We start from the raw sequence: 22439 nt of genomic DNA on the forward strand, positions 1-22439 counted from the left end.
GGGATGCACTATGGTTTTCCCTCCACGGTGTCAAACTTCTCTGGATTCTTCCACTCCTAGCTCTCAGGGACGGTGGCCTCCCTAGGTCTGAGGTGACCAAGCGCAGGGGGAGGGCGGGAGGAAGCTGGCCACACAGCTCGTGAGCAAGAGGGGTTTGGAGGCCTCAGTGCCGAAGCACCGGTCTAAGAATGGAACCAACCAAAGCGCCTTGGTGCTGGTTAGGTTTTATTTTAACAGGATGTTTCCTCTTTGTTTTTCAAAATATCAGTTCTATCAATATTAGAAGTGTAAACAGGTACAAAATATACAGTACATAGAAACAATTTTCTTAACTAGTCTATTGCCTAATAAAAGTACGCATGAGGGAGCTGACTGAACAGAGGCCACGGTTTCTCGCTCCTCAGGGGAAACAAATGACCCATTTGGGGGAAGGGAACCAGTCCAGTGGCTGCTCCAACAAAATGGGATGGATACTCGTGTAGGAGGGACAGCACTGCGGTAGAGTCAAGGAAGCCGGGCCACTTCTAATTCTCCCTCTAAGATGTCAGACGGGGAGTGAGCAAGCGCTCAGCCCTGCCACCGGGCACCCCCTGCGGTGGGGGTGGGGATGGTGAGCACGCACACCAGAGGGGCCGGTGCTCAGCTACATCTTGATGCCTGACGATTTTGCTCCAGCACATGTGGCACAAATCTTAAGAGGGCAAAGACGAAAACCTTCCCTCCCCCAAAACTGATGCTCCAGGAGGATGAGCTGTGTCTAATCAGAGGCCCCTCCTCGACTGCGGGCACGGCAGCTTGCACTCACCGAGCGAGGCTGGGATGTGTCCCCCTTGAGGAATTTATTTCCTCATCTCTAACAAGAAAGAACACTTGTCCTGCGTGCTTCACAAGGTCACAGTAATCAAATGAGATGCGAAGGGAAAGCATTTTGACAATGAAGAAACACCACACAGAGAGAAAAGGAAAGAGAGGCATTTCGTTGGGAGTGGAAAGTGGCCCCACTCCGGGGTGGGCAGGCCAGGCTTTGTTCCTAGCTCTGCTGGGATGTGACATCGAAGGGTTCCACTTGCCCGCCTCAGCTGCCTCACCTCTGCAGCCCTAACACTGGGTTTTCAGATGACTCTCTGTTATAAGGCTCTGAGTCACCTAACAGGGTGACACCACCCAAACCCCTTTTGATAGGGGTGACAGATGGCCCATAATAGGCCAGCACGTTTGGCGGCCTTTTCAGATGGAGGAGAGCTGGGAAATGGTACTGGCTGCTGGTGGGCAAGTCCTTCTCCCAGCTGACACGAGGTGGGGGTTGTTTCCACATTGTAGAGCAGGTGGTGATGCGACCAGCTTGCAGCCCTGCTCCGCCCCAGGCTGAGCATAGCTTTTGTAGGGGGTGGTCTCAACTCCCCCCAACTCTGTGCCACCACCAGCCCATCCCTAGACATCAGCGGGGCCTGTGTCCCCAGCCGGCCAACTCCGGGCACACTCACTGTCAGACTTGGTAAGGACACAGCCCACACAAACACACGCTCCGGAAACCAAAAGTACACTATAAAGTTTAAACTGGTGCTACGACTATTTTCCAGCTTTTTTCGTCAAGAATTTAAAAAAAAAAAAGTTTTCATAATTAAATTACTTAAAATTCTATGTTGCTCAGTTTCACAATCAGAGAATTCTACTTTGTTTAGGGGTGGAAGCCGGATAGTGTCTCTTTTTCCAGTGATCAGTTCAGCAACTTGGAAATTTGCTTCCCCCAGGCTCCCGTTCCCGCCTCCGCTTTCACCACCACCCCGACGTCGAGTGGGACTTCGGCCACGCGCGGTCTGCGGGGGCGAAGGGGCCGGGCGCCCGGGCCAGCCTCGGGGGGGGGGGGGGGTGGCTCACAGGTCCGCGCCATCGCTGGGTCCCAGGACGCTCAGGCCACAAGTCCAGTCGGTCACAAGGTCTGTGGAGGCCAAGGGTCCTTTAGAGGCCGGGCTCTTGAAGGGGTCCGGGGGGCCGGCCGGGAGGGGCGGGAGGGGCTGGCCGCGGGCCGGGCCCTTGGTCCCCCCCGCGTGGTTGCGCTGGTGCTTGCGCAGGTGGTCCTTGCGGATGAAGCTCTTGCCGCAGACGGTGCAGGTGAAGGGCCGCACGCCCGTGTGGGTTCGGTAGTGGTCGATGAGCTTGGAGCGCTCGGTGAAGCGCTTCTCGCACTCGGTGCAGGGGAAGGGCCGCTCGCCCGTGTGCAGCATGCGGTGGCGGATGAGGTGGGCCGGCCGCGTGAAGCAGCGCCCGCACTCCCCGCACCGCAGCGCGCTGCCGTCCCGCGCCCCGCCGCCCGCCGCCGCCGCCGCCGCGCCCCCCGGCGCCCCCTCCGGCAGCCCGCAGCTGCGCTGGTGCGCGCTCAGGCTGACCTGCAGCTGGAAGCTCTTCCCGCACGTGGCGCAGGTGAAGGGCCGCCCTCCCGGAGGGGCTGCGGGGTGCTTCTTCAGGCCTGGCTTGTGGCCGAAGCCTTTTGTCCGGCCGGGGTATTTACAGGGGTCACTGAAGGGTCTCGGGGCCTGGGTGGGGTCCAGCACAGCCTCTCCGTTGTCAGGGGAGGTGTAGGGCACCCCCTCGGGCCCAGTCCTCGGGTTCAGGCCCACAGGGGGTTTACACCTGAAATTCCAGCCCCACCGGACCCCCCCAAAGAGCCAGTCCCCGGGGGGGGTCTCCTCCTGGGCCACGGCCGGGCTGAGCTCACCCATGTCCCGCTCAGGCCGGGCGGGCTCTCTCAGCCCCAGCACGGGGTCCTGGCTGGGGAAGGAGCTGCCCTGGTTCTCCCAGGCTCCTTCCTGGACAGGACTAGGGAAAAACTTGTGGCTTGGCCTGGTCCAAACAGGGTCCCATGAGCCTCTAGGTCAGTAGGATGCACGGGTGTGGCCACCACCTCCTCTTCCTGGACTTCTGTTTTTATCACAATTTTTACATCTGCTGAGAAAGACAGAAAGACCCCGTATCATTCTGTCCCGGTACCTACTTAGAGAAGGAAGACCTGATACTTTCATCGGGCTGTTCAGCTCCCCGACCACCGCTGAGCCCTACTCTCCCTGCCTCAGGATCCGGCTCAGCAGGGCATCCTCCCCGCGGGCCTGGGGCTGCCTCAGCCTGTGGATGAGGCCCTTCACAGGTAAAGCCAATGTATCCGCTCACCACGTTCCGAGTTCACGCTGGCAATCAAGACTAATCATGCGTTTATCCTGAAGCTGACCATTGGTGGCCAAGTAGCCAAAGGGCAGAAGCCCAGTGCTGGGCTCCGATGTATCTACGATTGTACTGTGCTCCGCCCCTCCCCCCCCCCCCCCCCCCCGCCCCCCAGGCCAGCTGTGAGCTTCAGGTAGTTCTCTGACCAACACCTCCTCTATGAATACTCTATTTCATAGGGTTGTATGAGGATTAAACCTGATGACACGTCTGAAAGCACTTAGCATGCTAATGATAAAAATATTAGTGAAATAGTATAAATGTTTTTGATTTTATATAAATGCACTTGAATCTCACATCCTGAAGTTTTAGATCAGGGATGCAGGCTTTTAGCACATTTTGGGGGGGCTAAAATATGATAGAAATGATTAAAGTAACAGACAACTGGCCTTCAAAACCGAAGTGAAAAGAAAGCCAATACATAAATTTGGTAGTTGTTCTTCTGATTCTGGCCTTCAGACACCTGTCTTTGGTAGTGCTGATACCTAAGAAGCGGTTGTGGTTTGCTTTTGGCTTTTCAGTGCCAGCCAGGAGCCAGGATTGCTGAGCCTGGGCAGGAGGCACATCCTCTCAACGGATCAGCTTACCAGGGTTACTGGTTCAGACCATATGAGAAAGGGACAGCCAGAAACATTCTCAAGAAAGGCTGTCCAAGTCTAAGAATTTGGAAGGAGATAAAGGACAGACTGTGTAGAGTCCATACGTCACAGACACCTAACGGCCTGTTGGCCGAAAGGTCAGGGCAGTTCACTGGTAAGAGTGAGGACCCTGGGCTGAGGCGGCCTCCCAGGAAGATGCGACCCTTTCCCGTCCTCTGCCACCCCATACCTTCCGTGGAGGCCGCTGTGTTGAGCTTCAGTGTCCCGTCTGAGCATGCTGAAGAAGGATGGTGGGGAGGGAGGTCCGCCTGCCAGGAAGTGGGTGGGAGAGTGGTTGAAAAGTTGGAGTGGACGCCTGCAATGAAGAGATCAGAGCCCGTGGGTTAGGGGAAGGAAGGGCGCGGAAAGCCTGTGCGAAAGGAAGGGCAGGCTAGACCCTAAGACCCCGCCTTTTCTGTGGGAGCAAACAGCCCCGCCTCTCCCACACCCAGTTCTCTCTTTTGCTCCTTCTCTGAGGCACCAGGAGGCTCAGATGTTATTTATTTCATACAGGCTTCTTGAATATGAGGCATCTGGCAATTTAAATGCCCAATGGTGGGGGCAGGAACGGGAGTGCAGCTGATGAAGGTCAGGCAGAGAGATGCCAAGACAAGAGCATCATCCAACCCACGGTGGGGCCTGCAAAATATCATTTGGTACAGCCCCCTGCCTTCAGGTGGGGAAACTTCTCCATGAGTCAGGAGCCCACAGCTCCCACAGTGCTTCCAGAAGCTCCTTCCCTGCACCCTGCCCTTAGTCCCTGCATCTCGTTCCTGGTGTCTGCTCTGGTTGTGGCCACTCACCAGAGGCAGCATCTGTAGAGACGTCTCCTGCTCCGGAGTCCAGCTGGCTGAGGCCCCACGGCTCCTCCCCGATATCTGGCTGTCCGGCTGCCCATGCCTCTACCCCCAGAGCCTGCTGCTCCTGGAGCTGGAGCTCGCCCTCCTGCTTGATCTGCATTAAGAGGTCAGGGGCAGGAACTGGGGGCCCCGAGCCTAAGAAAGGGAAAGGGCATGAACATACAGCATCAGGGCCCCTCGGGCCTGGGGCGGACACACATCCAGCCAAGGACGTGGACGCAGGGGCTTACAGGGGTCAAAAAGCAAGAGAACCTGGTGGGAATGGAAGGCCAGAGCAGCGGGGACAGCAGGGCCTTCTGGGCAAAGCATGAGGTCACATGGTATTGAGCATAGAGCAGGATGGGAAGGCATTCTCAGGGCGGGACCTCTGGCCCACGCAGAAGACTGAGCTGCTCTGGGCAAGTCCTGCCCTCACTCTTTTAACAGAAATGCTATATAAAAAGTCACTCCAAATATCCCCCCCCAAACCTTACTTCCCCACCTGTATATAAGTAAGCATAAAAGAAAGATTCCAGATACAAGAATCAAACAGCTAATGCAAAGTCAATCAAGAGTTCAAACAGGAGCCAAGCAACCCAGCGAGTTGCTGGAACAGGACACAGGCCTTAGGGACTGGGCTTTGATGCCCAAGCGAGGCTAAGAGCCCTGCTGAGCTGTCTGAGCCATGAGGCTCCGTCCTAGTGAGCTGGGGACTAGAAAAATTCCATCTACCTGAGGGCACTACCAGGAAGCTGCCACCTGTCTAGGGCCATGGGTGGGACAGCCACCCTAAGAAAGTGGAATTTTCCCACGTCCACACTGAATTCATACCACCCACACGGTGCAGAGACCAGAAGCTGAGAAATCCACAGAAACATTGGCTAACCCCCCCTCCCCCGCCACAACCCATGAGGCCCCCCAGCACAGGCAAATGCAAACCTGCCCCCCAGGGGACACCCCCACAACTCAGGTCCCTATGAAAAAACTAAACTTACAACCAGAAGAGGAGCCAAACAACATGAGAGTCGTGGCCGAACTGACTCCCAAGAACTACAGAAAAAAGAACAAGCCGAAGGGTGCAGGGACCTAAGTACCACCCTGGGAGTTGACGCACTGCGGCCTGTGCCCAAGGCTGTCCCCTGCCAGGTCACACCACAGAGTGGCCTGAAAGCCTCCAGGCCGAGACCGTGGTGGCCCCGAGAACCAGTAGAGGCGGACAGAGAATCTCAGGAGGACAGCATTTTCCACATAGCTTGCAGGAGTTACTGAGCTCACCACTACAAATCACCACCTCAACAAGAAAAGTGGCAGCCTCAGGGGATCAGAGGTCATGTACTGCAGGATCTGGCCTGCAGAGATGCTGGATACTGGAATTATCATACGCAGAATACAAAGTTTAATATATCTGGAAAAATAAAAAGGGGGAGAGTCTGATAAATCAGAGCCTACCCAAACAGACCAGTCAGATTTTGAAAAAAGAAGAACATATAACTTTGGAATTGTAAAATAAAATCACTGAAATTTAAAAATCCAGTTTATAGGCAAAACAGAAAGCAAAGAACCGAGCCGAGGATGGTGAGCTAACTAGAAGACAGATAAGAAATGATGGACGGAGCTGAAAATATGAAGAGACGTCCACCGTTATGAAGGACAGTACGAAAACATTCCAAAATGAAGAAGTAGGGAGAAGGCAGGCAAGGCAATATTCGGAGAGATAATACTGCAAAATTTCCCAAACCGTTGAAAACTACTGATGATTAAAGCTGGATCAAGAGAAAGAAATCCCTGCCTGGACATGTGGAAAGACTGCAGGCCCCCAGAGTCAGAGGCTGCTTGGTGGAGGACAAGGCAGACCGCCCACAAGGCCACAATGGCTGGACGGTTGGATGGCTTCTCAGCTTCTCCCTCTCAGCAAAGCATCTTCAAGGGGCTAGGAGAAAATAACATTCACACTAGAATCCATATCCCTCAAATACAGGAATGGAGTAAGAGTATTTTCAGACACATAAAAACTCCTATACAAACACAAACTGAGAGTCTGTCACTCACAGACCCACAAAAGACTTCTAAAGGATATATTTGTAAGGAAAAAAAAAAAACTCCTAAAGTCTCCTCTAAAAGAACAGAAACAGAACATGTAACTTCCAAACTTATTAAAAATAATACTAGTTTGAGAGGCGCCTGGGTGGCTCAGCTGGTTGTGTCTACCTTCAGCCCAGGTCATGATCCCAGGACTCTGGGATCGAGTCCCGAGTCGGGGGAAGTCCCTGCTTCTCCTCCCTTTGCCCGGACCCCCGCTTGTGTGCTCTCTCTAATAAATAAATAAAATCTTAAAAGAAAAAAAAGGAAAAAAATAGTTTGAGGAAGAAAGAATCTAAATGAAGAACTCTCAAAGGAAGGGTACTAAAAAAGAAATATAGAAAAGGTGGTCCAAGGTCTGAACACAATTCAAGATGGTGGGTGAGAATCCAAACATGCTAGCGAACGCGATCAGTGTAAGCAGGTTGGACCAGCATTGTCCATTGGAGAAACTGTGCAGGCCACGTAGCTCATTCTAGGTTTTCTAGTAGTTATATTAAAAAAATAAATAAGTAAAAAGAAACAGGTGAAATTAGTTTTAATAATATATTTTAATTAACCCAATATATCAAAAATGTCCAAAATTTATGTATTTCATCTTTACATCACTTTTTAAAAAAGTTTTATCTATTTGAGAGAGAGAGAGAGAGAGTGCAGGAAATGGGGGGAGAGAGAGAGAGAAGCAGACTCCCCACTGAGAGGGAGCCCGACACGGGGCTCAATCCTGGGACCCTGGGATCATGACCTGAGCCAGAGGCAGATGCTTAATTGACTGAGCCACCCAGGTGCCCTTTTATAGTACTTTTTTTTTTTTGCCAAAGATTTTATTTGACAGAGAGATAGAGAGCGAACACAAGTAGGCAGAGCGGCAGGCAGAGAGAGAGGGAGAAGCAGGCTCCCTGCTGAGCAGAGAGCCTGATGCGGGGCTCGATCCCAGGACCCTGGGATCATGACCTGAGCCGAAGGCAGACGCTTAACCGACTGAGCCACCCAGGCGCCCCTTTTACAGAACTTTTTAAGTGACCAACAGCCATATGTGCCTAGTGCCCACCGCTTTGGACATTTAAAAGGTAAAGATGATTACACTAAAAACGAACAAGAAACTGGGGTGCCTGGGTGGCTCAGTGGTTAAGCGTCTGCCTTCGGCTCAGGTCATGATCCCAGGGTCCTGGGATGGAGCCCCACGTCTTCTCCCTCTGCCTGCTACTCCCCCTGCTTGTGCTCTCTCTTTCTCTCTGGCAAAAAAAAAACAACAACAAAAAACAACATCAACAACAACGACAAAAAACCGAAGAAACCTAGCTATATGCTGTTTGCAAAAGACGCAATTAAAACAGAAGGATGCAAGAGCAGTGTAAAAGAATAAAAGCCAGAATAAAGACATTTTAAAAAAAGATGTAGTTATACCATATCAGAGGAAATAGCTTTTGAAAAGAGAAATATTCATAGAAATAAAAAGGGTCACTGTGCAATGTTACATTGACCAGAAAGAGAAAGTAATTCTATAAATGTTTAATCTAATACCTTGGCTTCAAAATAATAAAGCAAAACTCCAGGAGAAATAAACAACTCCCAACTTCTCAGCGGGGGGGGGGGGGGGGAGCGGGGGGTTCAACACACCTGTTTCTGTAACTGATAAATCTAGCTGACTCAAGGTTATAGGAAATTCGAGTAACACTATTAACAAGCCCGATCAAATGGACGTAGTAGGCTCTAAAGACAAGGAAAACACAAGTTTTTCAAGCCACACAGAACAGTAGGGAAAAATGAATACTTTCTAGACCATAAAATGAACTTCGGTAAATTTTTTTTTAAAGATTTTTATTTATTTATTTGACAGAGAGAGACCCAGCGAGAGAGGGAACACAAGCAGGGGGAGTGGGCGAGGGAGAAGCAGGCTCCCCGCCGACCAGGAGCCCGATGCGGGGCTCGATCCCAGGACCCTGGGACCATGACCTGAGCCGAAGGTCGACGCTTAACGACTGAGCCACCCAGGCGCCCCTGAACTTTGGTAAATTTAAAAGATTTGTACTTTATACCCTTATTTTCTGACTATAACATTAGGTCAGAAATCAAGAACAGATATCCCCAAACTCCTCATATGTACTAAAATTTAAAAATACGTATGTTTTCTAAATAATCCAAGGCTCTAAGGACAAATGACAATGAAAATGAGAAGATATTTGGAACCTAATGCCAATAAAGATATATATATATATTTTAAAGATTTTATTTATTTATTTGACAGAGAGAGACACAGCGAGAGAAGGACCACAAGCAGGGAGAGGGGGAGAGGGAGAAGCAGGCTTCCCGCCGAGCAAGGAGCCCGATGTGGGGCTCGATCCCAGGACCCTGGGATCGTGACCTGAGCCGAAGGCAGACGCTTAACGACTGAGCCACCCAGGCGTCCAGCCAATAAAGATAGTATTTATCAAAATGTGTGAGCTACAACTACAATGGTACTTAGAGGGTATTTTATGACCTCGTATGTTTATATTACGAAGGAGAAGACAGGTAGAAAATTAAGGGTCAAGTAGTCAGTGCAACTCTACTGCTTTAGGGTAGGAAGTCCCCCCTGCTGGACCACAGTGAAGGAGCCTGTCCCCAACAGAGCAACAGAGATGGCCTGGCCCCTGGGGGTGGCCAGCTGCCCAAGGGGGGGTTGGATGGATGGGTAAGGACTGTGCTTGTCCAGTTCTGCTCCCAAACTCTCTGATGATGAGGTATGTTCCTGGTGGGCCCCCTGGAAGGATGCCCAGGGGTAGAGAGAGAGGGAGGGACGTCACAGAATTGACCCCTTCTGCATGAGAACAGGCACTGGGAAAAAGGAATTCCCTGCCCCTCCAGCCCCCCAGCAGGTGTCAGCAACAAACAGAAAAAGCATGTTGAAAAAAAGAAGGCACCACTGGGGCGCCTGGGTGGCTCTGTCGGTTAAGCTTCCAATTCTTGATTTACGCTCAGGTCTTGATCTCAGGGCTGTGAGACGGAGCCCTGTGTCAGGCTCTGGGCTGGGAGTGGAGCCTGCTCGATTCTCTCTCTCCCTCTGCTCCTCCCCTCCCAGATCTCAAGCTCTCTCTAAAAAAAAAAAAAAAAAAAAAAAAGCACCACTGACAATAGCAATTAAAAAAAAAATACAAGGAAAAAATCTTTAAAAAAATAATACAAGGAACCTAGGAATATATCTAACAACAAGTTTGGAGAACATTCTAAAACTTCATTGAGGCACATGAGACAGATGAGCTACATGGAGGCGGCTTAGGACATTCCCCAATAATGTGCCTCAATACAGCACAGGGGTCCATTCTCCCCAACGCGACTGAGAGAGTGAATGCAACTCCAACCACAATCCCAGCTGGATTTTTCACAGAACTTGTTATAAGGTAATTAGGAAGATGACCCCCAGAGCAAAGGAAAAGATGACCCAAAGCGCTAGTGAGAAAGAACCAGGGTCCCAACCTCCCTCTACCACTAAGAACTTGAATGTGAAAGGCAGAACTTTTGAAGCAAACGTGAGATGGTGTACTACTGCCTTGAGGTAGGGGAAATTTCTTAATTGTTTATGACATAAAAAGGACAAATCATAAAGGTAAAATCCAAGTACATTAAAATCAAAAGCATCTGTTCTTTAAAATATACCATAAATGGAGAAGATATTGGCAATACACCCGCCCAAGAAAAAGATTAATATTCAGAACATGAAAGGAGCTCCTACAAATCAGTAAGTAAAGGGAAAACAAAAGAAAAACGGACAAAAGGCATAAACAGGCATTTCACAGAAGAGGAGACAAGTGGTCTATACACAGAGGATGTAATGTTCAACCTCGTTAATTGGGAAAATGCACATTTTAAAATAGGAATTTTAAACCGATGCACTCCCTCCAGATGGGCAGAGATGAGGATGGGAGGCGTTCCCAGGGCTGGTGAGGATGAGGGGCCGTGGGCGGCTGGGCACCGTGGGCAGGCCACTTTACAGAGCACACAGACGTGACCTGGAAAAGCCCAACATGCATCTTTCCTACGACCCAGCAGTTCCACTCCCGGGTCTACACCTAGAGAAACTTTGACACATGCTTCACAATTTTCACAACAGCATCGTTCCTAAAAGCAAACAAGTTAGAAACAGCACGAAAACCATGAAGTGGTGAAAAGGAAAAGGGGCAGCTGTGCCGCGTCAACACCAGACGACTCTCAGCAACAAGGGCCAGTGAGAAAAGCAAGCTAAAGAAGAATATGGATGGTGTGAGCTCATTCCTACAAAGTTCGCAGTGTTATTTAGGAATATATAGATAAGGAATAAAAATATAAAGAAAAGCAAGGGACTGATCACATCTCCTGAATTTTCTGGTTATCTGTAAAAGGGAGGGAGGGGAATGGGATCAGAGAGGGACCATGGGGCAATGGAAGGTTCTGGGTTGTGATCTATTTCTGATGCTGGGGTATGACTCTTACTCTCTAACGGTTACATGGATTTTGTTCTGTACATATTTTTTTTTAAGATTTTTGTTTATTTATTTGTCAGAGAGAGAGAGAGCACAAGCAGGGGGAGTGGCAGGCAGAGAGAGAAGCAGGGTCCCCGCTGAGCAGGGAGCCTGATGCAGGACTCGATCCCAGGACTCTGGGACCACAGCCCGAGCCGAAGGCAGACGCTTAACCGACTGAGCCACCCAGGTGTCCCACGTCTATAAACTTATAAAAAGAGTATCATCAAAAGTCTTTGGCAAAAACCAGCCTTACTGCCCAGACCTTCGAAGCACCTCACAGATAAGGATGCTGGCCATCTCTGGGAGCACTCAACATCCTGGCCAAACTGCCAAACAAGAAGAATAAAGTTATAACAATTTTAAAAGAAGAGATAACTTTTGTGTTATGAGGAAGGCACAACCGTCTACGGAACAAAATCCATGAGAATCTAAACTGGCAAGTCAATTACTAGAAATAATAAGCAGGTTGAACAAAAGGGGTCTTTTACTAAAGAAAGTCAACAGCAGAGCTATATACTTGTAATAACTATTTAAAATGTAGTTAATATGAAAATGCCATTCACAATAGAAACAACGATTGGAGAAAACCATGAAGCCTATTCAGGCCACCCGGAAGCCTTCACTCAGTGAGTCTTCCCACGGGGAGAGGGGCTCATATTGTGAGGAGCCTTATTCTCCAGAAATGAAATGATAAATGCAGTTCCAATCAAAATTCCAGCAGGATTTTCTGAGAACTTGACATAAAGATTCTGAAACTCATGAACAGAGTCTTGAAAAGTTTTTGAAGAGCAAGTAGGGAAGGCTTAGTCTTCTAGATATGAGGGCTTCTTATGAAGCTAGAACAGGGAGTGTTGGTGTAGAGACAAAGACCAAAAAAGCAAAAAATAAAGAGCTCAGAAACCAAGTGTATGCAGGGGAACCTGGTTCATGACCAAACTGGCATTATAAGTCATTGGAGAAAAGCCAGAATATTCAGCAGACTTTGTTGGGAAATCAGATGTCCTTGTGGGAAATTTAAATTCTCCCTCGTAACCTACACAAATATTAATTCTCGATAAATTAAAGACTTAAATGTGCAAAGCAAAACTTTAAAAGTTTTATAAGAAGATGGAGAAGAATGTCTTTCTGACCTGCAGTGAGGTAGGGAAGGCTATCCTAAGATAGAAAAAAGCAGATCATAAAGGAAAACACTGGTAGGTTTGACTGTACCCAAAATGAAGACTTCTGTACAAGCAAAAGACAAAGTTGAAAGACCGGCCACAGGCTGGGAGAAGACATGTGTGATGCAAATAACAGATGAAGTGTTTGGATCCGGAACCTATAGACAGAAGTCTGCATCAGTACGAGAGTGAAAAGCAACAGTAGAAAAACAGAAAAAGACAATTCACTGAAGAAACCAAATAAACTCGAAAAGCACGCTCCGCTTCACTAAGAGTCGGGGAAACGCAAATTAAAACACGATGCCATCTCAACCTCCATCAGATTGGCAAGGAGCTAATGCTGAAGGAGGGCAAGGATGTAAGACAACAGGCACTCCTGGCTGCTGATGGGAGCAGGACCAGCTGCGTAACCATGGCAATGGTGGAGGTGCAGACAAGCATGCCCAGCGATGCAGGGGGTCCCCCCTGGTCTGCTCCCCGGAGAGGCCGCAGCGCAGGACACAGACAGACAAGGGTCAGGCTGCCCACTGCGGCACCACTCGTGAGAGTGAAAAATCAGACACAGCTGAAGTGCAAATCAACAGACCAGTGGAGAACAAGCTGGAATGTAGTTGCTTTTGGGATATTAAGCATCTGTTAAAATGAATGAACTTGATCTATCTGCATCAACAGAGATAAATCTGAAGTACACGATATTGATGTGTAAATATAATGACATTTATACCATTTCTCAAAACACACAAACCATATTATATGTTGCTTATGGCTACATATGTACATAATAGCTTTAAATGACAGTTTCCAAATGCGGATGGAAAGGGTAAACATCCACTTCAGGACAACTGGTTACCCTGGGGAGGAATGAGACTAGGAAATCTAACAAGGAATTTAACACACATAACACAAAAATATTTTAAATTACGTATACGCTACATACATTCAACAAGTAATTGTTGAATTTCTACTCTGTGCTAGGCAGTTCAAGGTGCCTGGAATGATCATATGAACAAAAGAAATAAAAGTGCTTGTCCTCTTGAAATTTACATCCTAATGGGGAGAGCCCGGCCGGCCATATATTAATCTACAAACGTGAAATCTATCAGCTCTCTCTCTGAAATACATGTAATATCTAGATCTCTATCGATTCTGTAAATGTGAAATATATATAACAATCTCGAAATACACATAATAGATGATGCTCTCTGCTGTAGAACAAACCAAAGCAGGGAAAGGAGACTGGAAATTCTGGGTGGGGACAGGGGCTGTAATTTTAAATAAGGTGGTGATTTAAATGTTAAATAAACAGAGCCCTGAAGGAGGTAATGGGTGGAGCCTGGGGAGGACCTGAAGGGCACTGGCAGAGGGTGCTGCAAGTGCAAAGGCTTGAGGCTGGGGCAGCCTGGAGTGTTGGGGGAAGCAGCAGGGAGGATGGTATGGTGGGAACAGAGGGAGTGAGACGCAAACAGATACGTGAGCCAGAGTCTCCGAGGCAGTGGGAAGCCCGTAAGGGGATTTGAAGGAAAGGGCGTAGGGCCTACTCTGGGGGATCATCGCAGGAGCAGGGAGGCTGGTTGGGAGGTGACCACAGGAGACGATGGGCTTGGGTGGCAGGGTAGAGGAGATGGGGTGTGATAGCATTCTGGATGAGTCTGAAGGGAGTGCTAGCTACTAGGATCCCCGATGGCTGTGGGTGTGAGAAAGGGCTGAGGCCGAGCCCTGGGTCTCCGCCTGCAACTGGAGGGTGGGTAGCTGGCCACTGCAGCAGGGGAGACGTGGGGTGGAGGGACGAGGGGAGGAGGCGCTCCGCTGGGTGTGTGCTTGGCATGAGACGTCTATCCCACCCGAGTGGAGACAGACCAGGCAGCCGGGTGTGAATTCAGGGAGAAGCCAGGCAGGAGGCACACCGTGGGAACTGTCGGCACCCAGGTGGCACACGGAGCCCTCCCAGCCACTGCCGGGATGGTGGAGACCGCCACATAGAGAGGAGGAAGGGCACCTCGACACTTAGAGGCCAGAAAGAGCATGGGGAAATAGCAAAGGGAAGGTGTTAAGTAAGGCAGGACGAAACCAGGAGGGGGAGGCATCCTGTCAAAGCAGCGAATCTGGGAAGAGAGTGATCAACGGTGGCAAATGTCACCAATGGTAAGACCAGACCTTTAACGCTATGGCAGCCCCTGTGGCCTTGACAGGAGTGTTGATGGAAAGGCCTCCAGAGTGGAAGAGGAATGGGAGAAAGCAGGCACTGCAGGAGGGCGCTCCTGGGGAGCGGGACGCGACGAGGGCAGAAATGGGGGGGCTGCTGCAGGGGTGTGGGGTCACGAGTGGTCGGTGTCCAAACCGGGCAAATGATGGCAGGGGCAGATGCTGATGGGAAGGATGGGGGGGTGTGAGTCCTCGCCAAGGTGGCCTGGACTGGATCTAGTGCCCAGTGGAGCAGGCCTTCAGTGGGAGGGGTGACCGCTGCAGCCAACACAGAGAACGGGGCATGGGTGGAACAGACAGGCCGGTGGGGTGGAAGGGCAGTGAGTTCTGTTTCTTTTTTCAGTTAAACAGTATTTGTTCAACATGAAAACCATTCTAAACTTGTGGGCCAAAAAACAGATGGTGCGCAATTTGGCCTACAGGCCACAGTTTGCCAACCTCTGGGCAACTGGACCAAGGAGACACTCCTGGGACTGTAGGTGAGAAATAGAGGGCTGTGGCGGGGTGGGCGGGTGGGCGGGTGGGCGTGTGTGTGTGTGTGTGTGTGTGTGTGTGTGTGTCTCTCTCTCTCTTGTCTCCAGCCACGTGCAGCTGCATGGGAGCAGGTGCACGACAGGCAGACAGATTTAACCAGGATTATGTTTCTGCCGGGTGAGCACAATGACTAACGGGGGAGAGGGGGCGAGGGTGACCCTGGACCAGAGTCCTGGCTGGGCAAAGAGGGCACCCAGGACCAGCTGGGCAGTGAAAGGGCTGGATGCTGGGGTCGGGGCACTGGGAAGAGAGATCTGCAAGGACAGGAGGGGCCAAGCTCAAAGTAAGATGATGGGAGGGATGCATCACTGTCGGCAACAGGGAATGACCTCAGAGTGGGTGGTGGAGAGGGAGTGGAGGCTGGGGTGCTCAGAGGGCCGTCTGTGCATGCCGCCCTCGCCAGCCACAATGGTAGGAGCAGAGACGAGGTCTGCAGGAGGCGGTAGGAAGAGGGGAGGCATCCGAGTGAAAGGCGGGGGTTTCTAGGGAGGAGGGGAGACTAGCACAGAGGCCCCATGGAGCAGGCACGCGGCGACACGGCTGCCTTCCATGCCTGGGCTAGGGGGGATGGGGGGAAGGGGTGGGCTGCGGCGGAGGCAGGGCCCCTGGAAGGACCAGGACTCATCTGGACAAGAACAGGCGGGGATGCTCAGGGAGGAGCCGGAGGACTGGAGGTCTTGCTGGGGGCCGAGTTCCCCGAGGCATGGCGGCAGAATTTAGCAGCTGAAGAGAAGTGGAGAGGACGTTTGCCAAGGGGATGCCCAAGCCCAGAGAGGGTGAGGAGCGAGCTGGGGGCCCGGCTTCTCTCGCTGAGCTGGGTAGGGGGTAACGGGGTTCTTGCTGACGGGCTGGAGGCAGAGAGTGGAGTCTGTGTTGGAGGGGAGGGCATGGTGGGGTCTCGCTAGCAGCCACCATATTTCTGGGCCCCTCTTCGCTCTCACGGATGCCGGGCTGGGAAGCGGAGAGCCTCCACAAGGACGATCTAAGTAAAGGGAACCGCCCACCGCGGGCCCCCGGCCCCCCCCCCTCTCCCCCGCAGCCTAGGAGGCCGGGCTCCGTGTCCGAGTCCCCTTCTCCATTCAGACTCCGCAGCGCCCTGCTTAGTCATCTTTCTGTCCTCCACTTGCAGCTCTGTCCCTGGCGCCTAGCAAAGTCTCAGAGGACGTCTGCGGGACGAAGCTGGCGAGCGCTCCCCTGGGCACGGCCGTGGGGCCGGCGCTGCGCATGCGCCGCTCCCGCAGCCTGAAACCCTACTTGCGATCAAACAGCGAACACGGAAGACGCACGTCGTTAACCACAAACGAAGCACCGCCAGACTTTTTAGTAACACAGGTGTTCGGACGCCAGGGGACCCCGAGGCAGGTGGGACAGACACGGCGGTTCTGGGCGGAAAGCAGGCCCGAGCCCGCTGGCGGGGAGGGTCCTCCCGGCCAGGGATGGGCTGTCGCCTCCCCACACCTGCCGAGGGCTTCACTTCAGTGACCTGGCTTCTCTCACGCATCCACCTGTCCCTCCCTTAACTTTCAGAGGTGCTGCCTGGCTCCAGGAAAATCCGAGGCAGTGATCTCAGATATCCAGATTCACCTTAAACAAATCCGTCGTTCTAACCATGCTGAAACATGTGGCCAATGGGACTGGCTCCTGGATAGGGGCAAGGCTGGCTCTTCATAAAACCGGGAAGGAATTACATTTTGTCTTCGACGCACTCCTACCTTCCCTATGAGTGTTCTCCTCCCTCTCCCCCTAATTGTGTGCACTGGCTCTACCTCTCTTCTAAAAGACCAGGTTTGCTGCCTCGTTCCACTCCAGTATTCCCGGAGTGTTAGGGGAACAGGCTACAGGTCATAACTATTAAAAAGCTTCGATTTAAAATATTCACGTCTGAGGTTTCTCCTCGGCTCTTCCTGGAAAGAAGGTCATGCCCTCCCTGCCCCTCTACTTTCCTGTTTCCACCTGACTGCCTGGTGTCCCTGGCCTTCCCTCAGCCCCTCACCTGGACTCGGGTCCACAGGAACATCTGGAACCTTGGGGCCCGGGCGACGCCAGCTGCATGGCTCCTTCCCCTGCTCAGTCTGGGAGAGGACCTCGGGCTTGGAGATGGCGTAGTCTGAGAAGGACAGAAAGGTTAGCTTTTGCCATGTGGTTCCATTCAGAGCTGTGGACAGGCAGCCTGGGAATCCACGAGTGGCCAAGAAACGAAACTTCTAGATTAGTATAGAGCACTGGTTCCCAACCATGGGCAATTTTGCCTCCTAGGGGATGTTTGGCAGTCTGGAGACATTTCTGATTGTCACGACTGGGGGCTGGGGGTGCGGTGCTCCTGGCATGGGTGGGTCAAGGCCAGGATGCTGCTGAACATCCTACACTGCACAGAGTAGCCCCACAACAAACAACCATCTGGCCCCAGACGTCCGTGCCCAGGTGAAGACACTCTGATAGTCTCTCCCTTAAGAAGCAACGCATTTCTTCAAACTGAAATATACCGTCATGCCTGGCCCTGTTCCCTTCTGGGGTCACACAGAAAGCATCGCAAGAGGAAGGCAGCCCAGGCAGGAACAGCCTCTTGGGGCTACCATGTGTGGAGAGTGACCGCGGCCCCAGGGTCTGAGGGAGCAGAGCCTTGAGGCACAAAGACAGCGCTGGCCATGGGAAACATGGTCTGCCCCTATTCTCCACTAACCCGGAGGAGTGTCGCCAGGTATCTTACAGGCCACACTATCTCTGTAAGAAAAGGCTAAAGGAATGTGGGTCGATTCCATCCTGGACCTGAGAGTAGCCTGAGGCTTTAGACTCTGTGTCAGCAGGACAGAGACGTCCGTGCTCTGTGCCTGGTTAGGAGAAATGCCACCACCCTTCTCTGTCTGGCCACCCATGAACTTCATCAGGTTGTTGGAGCTTTCGACTCGGTCACTTGATGCTCATCTTCAGTAGGAGGAGGAGGTAACTCCTTGCACGGTCAGAGTTTCTAGTGATTTACATATTGTTGCGACGAAAACCACCCACATGGAGAGAGAGTTTTGAGGACTCTCAAAGTCACATGTAACAGAAGAATGAGTATTATGCCTTACCCAGGGACACCAGCGTCTCGTAGTTGCCCCGCATCACGTGCTTGTAGAGCTCCTGCCACTCGTCCAGCTTGCTCCACTCCTGCTCAGAGAAATACACGGCCACGTCATCAAAGGTCACGGGCACCTGAACAGTGTCGCGCGCGCTCACCCACACACTCACAGGCACAGTCCCTCGGGCTGTGCCACCCCAGGTGCCCGTGGGATACCTTGGGGGCCTCCCCCTTGCTGCCCGGGGGCAGGCGCAGGATCCAGAAATTTCGGTTCCTCAGCAGGTTCTCCATGTTCTCCAGCCGCCTCTGCAGCAGCCCGTACTCCTGCAGCAGGGTCCCCAGCACGGCCCACTTGCCCTCCAGCTGGTTCCCGAACTCCACGGCCGTCTTCTCGCAGTCCGCCAGCTTCTTCTCGGCCATCCCTGTCCGCCCTTCTAGCGAAAGCAGGCGGGCAGCCTGCGATTCGATCTTCCTCTCCATGGCCTGAATTGTGGCTGCCATCGTCCATGGGGAGATCTTTCAGAAACAAAGAGAAGTCCACCTTCAGTCATTCCATCCACCGCTTCCTTGAGCCCCTCTCCTCTAGGTGCCGGGGAGCTGGGCCGGGAGGTGCAGAGCTGGGAATGAAAGCGGGGACGCCCTGGGCCACACGCCCGATCTCAGCCTAGGATCAGCTCCTCTGAGTAACTCAGACACCGCCGACGTCCGGGCAGGTGCCTTCCCTCCAGGGCTCGGCACGCACTGGCCGGGGACCTCCCGCATCTGCCCGTACGGGCTCTCTGAAGGCAGTATTTCAGCTTTTTGCAGCAGAGTGTGTGCCCCATAGAAGGTGCTCAGTGCAATTCTGCTAAATAAACAGTGACTTAGCACTGCTGGGGCGTTTCAGTGGATAAATAGTAAACTGCAGATTTACTAGAGCCCAGCCAGCACCTCCCATCATAATCACACAGGAACTGTCTACGGATGATGACCTAGCAAAAAAAACAGCTGGTTCACTGAACCGGCACAAACATGAGCATTGCTCAACTGCCTTTTCTTTCTTTTTTTTTTTTTTAAAGCATCTCTCTCTTTTTAATAAACATAAAAATCAAACAGCTAGTCCCTCTCCCCACAGTGCCATCTGATTCTGTCCCCTCCCCAGTTACTCCTCCTTAAACTAAAAATCACCGTTACTGCAAATCCCCACCAGCCAAGAGTTAAGACTTTCTGACCCACGTGGCAGGGGTGTGTCAAGGGGACAAAATCAACACAGGTCCACCGGGCCCCCTGAGAGTCTGTTTCTCGCACTGTCCCCACCCCTCCCAAGGGGAAAATTATTTTCTGACATTTTTGTAGCTACTCCGGGATCAGTGACACACCTTACAGACTGGTGAGGAAGGTAAAACATATGCCATAAGGTTAGACTTTTATGCGTACGACAACCGTCATAAAGCTTCCCCCAAGCAGTGACTTACTTCCCTGTTGCTGGAAAGTTCACACGTAGCTTGAGTGACCTGACAGTTGGCAGTTGGAGACCCCGAGGAAAGGGCGCATTTTGCCTTGGGTAGGGGCTGAACCACTCGACCCACCCACATGTGAAGGTGGGCCCCCCTGGGTCAGAGAGGAGGTCCAGATATCTGCGCCTTCTTCTGGCTGTGCCTGAGGGCGCACGTTTCCTTACAACATTCTGGAAACTATTCCCAAACAAATCGTTGGTGACTATCTGCAAAACGAAGACGTGACTAGTGGGGAGCAGTGTGGGCTCATTTGGAGAAAGGCACCGAGAACTACAGCATGGGGGGATAATAGTGAGAGGTGTGTGCGCAGAGGCCAAAAACAACTGTCAAGCACCCTAGCGCTTCTGAGGTTGTTTGGAGGGAGGCCGCACCAGATGACCTCTGACCTGAAGAAGGAAGGGCTTTCGCTGGGAAGGAGCTGGATGGGCAGAGAGTTGTTAGAGGGACACAGCTGGATGTGGGTGGGACTCCTGCTCTCAGGAGGCGGGTGCTTCTGCCCCGAGGCTGCAGGGACTGTGCTGGGCTGGCACCCTGGGCCACCCTCCACGACAGCCGCCATTCCTTCCCTTGCCCATTTGTCCTTTCTGATCAGTCCCTGCCACCTGACCCCAGCCTCCAAGAGTTTGCTCCAGAAGTCTCCATTCACTTTGTCACCCGGCTCCCCAGCTACTGAAATCCTATTCGGCCCCCGAGTGCACTTGACTGCCATATGAATGCAATCTTTACATTGCAGGAAAAGGACACCTGCATAAACTCCTTTATAAACAGTAAGGCACACACAGTGTGCTTACCATTTCAATGGGTCTTCGCACTATTTAGTGGGAGGTGGTGACCGCTTGTGCTCAGGCCCAGCTCCTTACTAAATGGTGGGTGGATAATATGGGGCTGTCCTCAGACTCCTGCCAGGGAAGTGGAAACCCCATGCTTGAGAGGAGCCGATGGCAAGAGAACTCCAAATCCTTCAAGGACTCCCCACCCACAGGGTGAAGTCCAGGCATTAAAACCCCTTCCAACTCTCCCTGCAGCCTTCTCTCCCACTGCCTCCCTACCAAAACCATCTTCCATGGAGCAGGGACTGGATTCTGGTCCTTGAACCCGCTGGGCACTGCCTTCTCTCTGAGCGCAAGTTGACCTCCCTACCGGAAAAGCTCCACTGGTCCACTCAGCCTGATGAAATCCTAGCCTTCCTCAAAAGCCCAGCTCAAATCACAGAAGCCCAGGCCAGAAAGGGGTGCCAGACCCTCCCTCTCCTTCCTCTGCCCTCCCAGAGCACCTTTCTGCCTCAAGGCAAGAACCACTCACCTCTTTCTGTTGGCATCGTTATCACCAGGGTCCCTGTCTGCTTCCCCAACACACAATGTGTCCCTGAATACAGACCAACTGTATCTTTTCACACACTTTCTGGCTGTGAGATCCTAGGCAAGTTAACTTCTCCAGGCCTCGGGTTTTTCTTTTGTATGACGGAACGAGCACCTACCCCACAGGTTTGCTGTGAGGACAATATAATGCCTAACAGCGATGGTGCCTGCTTGCTTCTACAAGAGGGAGCAGCTGTCTTCCGCCCCGACCTCGATCGAGCTGGGCACTCGGTGTGTGCGGAATCGAAGCCGCTTCGGACACCTCCCAGGTGCCACCAGGCCGCTGGGGGGAGCTGGGGGGTAGGGAACGCTGAAGCAGAGCGGTGGGCAGAGAAAGGAGACGCAGGGTGGGGGGCGCGGACATGAAGGGGCCAGCGGATGGGGCGGGGGCAGGAAGCCGCGGAGGGCTGCAGGAACTCGGCGTGGGGCGGCCTCCGCTGCGGGGTCGACCGGTTCCGCTCTGCTCAGGCTCGGCCGCGAATGGGGGGCCCGGCCGACGGGCGCCGTAGGCCCCGGCGGACCCCGCGCCCCGCTCGCCGGAGCCCAGGCCCGGCGGCCCGGCCCGGCCCACGGAGCCCCTCCCCAGGGCCTGCGGCGCCGTGTGCGGGGCCCGGGCCCCGAGTCCGCGCGTCGGTGCGCGCGGGCCGCCCTTACCGGAGCCGCGGCCGCCTCGGCCATGGCCGTGCACTGTCCGGCCCGGCCCGGAGGAAGTCGCCGCCGCCGCCGCCGCCGCCGCCGCCGCCGCCGCCGCGCGCGGCTCCACGCAGGTCGGCCCCCGGCCTCTCCGCGGGCGGCGCCCGCCCGGCCCTGCCTTCCCCGCCCGCGTCGCCGCGCTCCCCGCTGGCCGGCCCGCGCCGCTCCGCCCGCAGACGCGCCGCCGCCGTCAGCGCCCGGCCGGTCCACACTGCATCCTGGGAGCCGGCGCAGGCCCGTGAGGCTTCCTGGAGGCAGCGCGGCCGCACAGCCCCACCTGCAGCCCAGAGAGGCGAACGGCAGGCGCGGCGCCCGCCCCGCCCCGCCCCGCCCCGCCCCGCCCCTTGGCCAGCAGACCCACCCACCCGCGGGTCCACCCGCCCGCTGATCCCTGGGTCTCCCCGACCCCCGACCCACCGGCCTCCCGAATCCCCGACCGCCCGACCCCGGACCCACAGGCCCCCGGACCCACCGGCCTCCAGACCCCCGACCGCCCGACCTCCTGACCTCCCGACCTCCGACCCCGCCCACCGACTCCCTGACCTCTCGATCCACCAGTCCACCCGCCCGCCGATCCTTCCGACACCCTGACTCACTGACCCACAGACCCACCGGCCTCCCTACCCACCGACCCACTTGGATCCACCGGTCCACCGACCCACCGGCGCTGTCCGACCCACGGGCC

The 22439-nt window shown here is 53.3% G+C and overlaps 1 protein-coding gene across 1 annotated transcript; it reads right to left on the reverse strand.

The window, feature by feature from the left end:
* Nucleotides 1-1862: 1862 nt before the first annotated feature.
* Nucleotides 1863-21822, reverse strand: ZNF746 (zinc finger protein 746). Its single transcript, XM_028106328.2, is given in 8 exon segments — nucleotides 1863-2830; nucleotides 2833-2943; nucleotides 4045-4170; nucleotides 4658-4849; nucleotides 17143-17256; nucleotides 18218-18296; nucleotides 18424-18723; nucleotides 21716-21822. Coding segments are annotated over 8 exon segments (1902 nt in total). The 5' UTR covers nucleotides 21740-21822; the 3' UTR covers nucleotides 1863-1874.
* Nucleotides 21823-22439: the final 617 nt, after the last annotated feature.

The sequence above is a fragment of the Eumetopias jubatus genome, unplaced genomic scaffold, assembly GCF_037043125.1.
Source record: "Eumetopias jubatus isolate StellerSeaLion01/CBP00866 unplaced genomic scaffold, mEumJub1_p1.0 scaffold_14, whole genome shotgun sequence".
Lineage (NCBI taxonomy): Eukaryota > Metazoa > Chordata > Mammalia > Carnivora > Otariidae > Eumetopias > Eumetopias jubatus.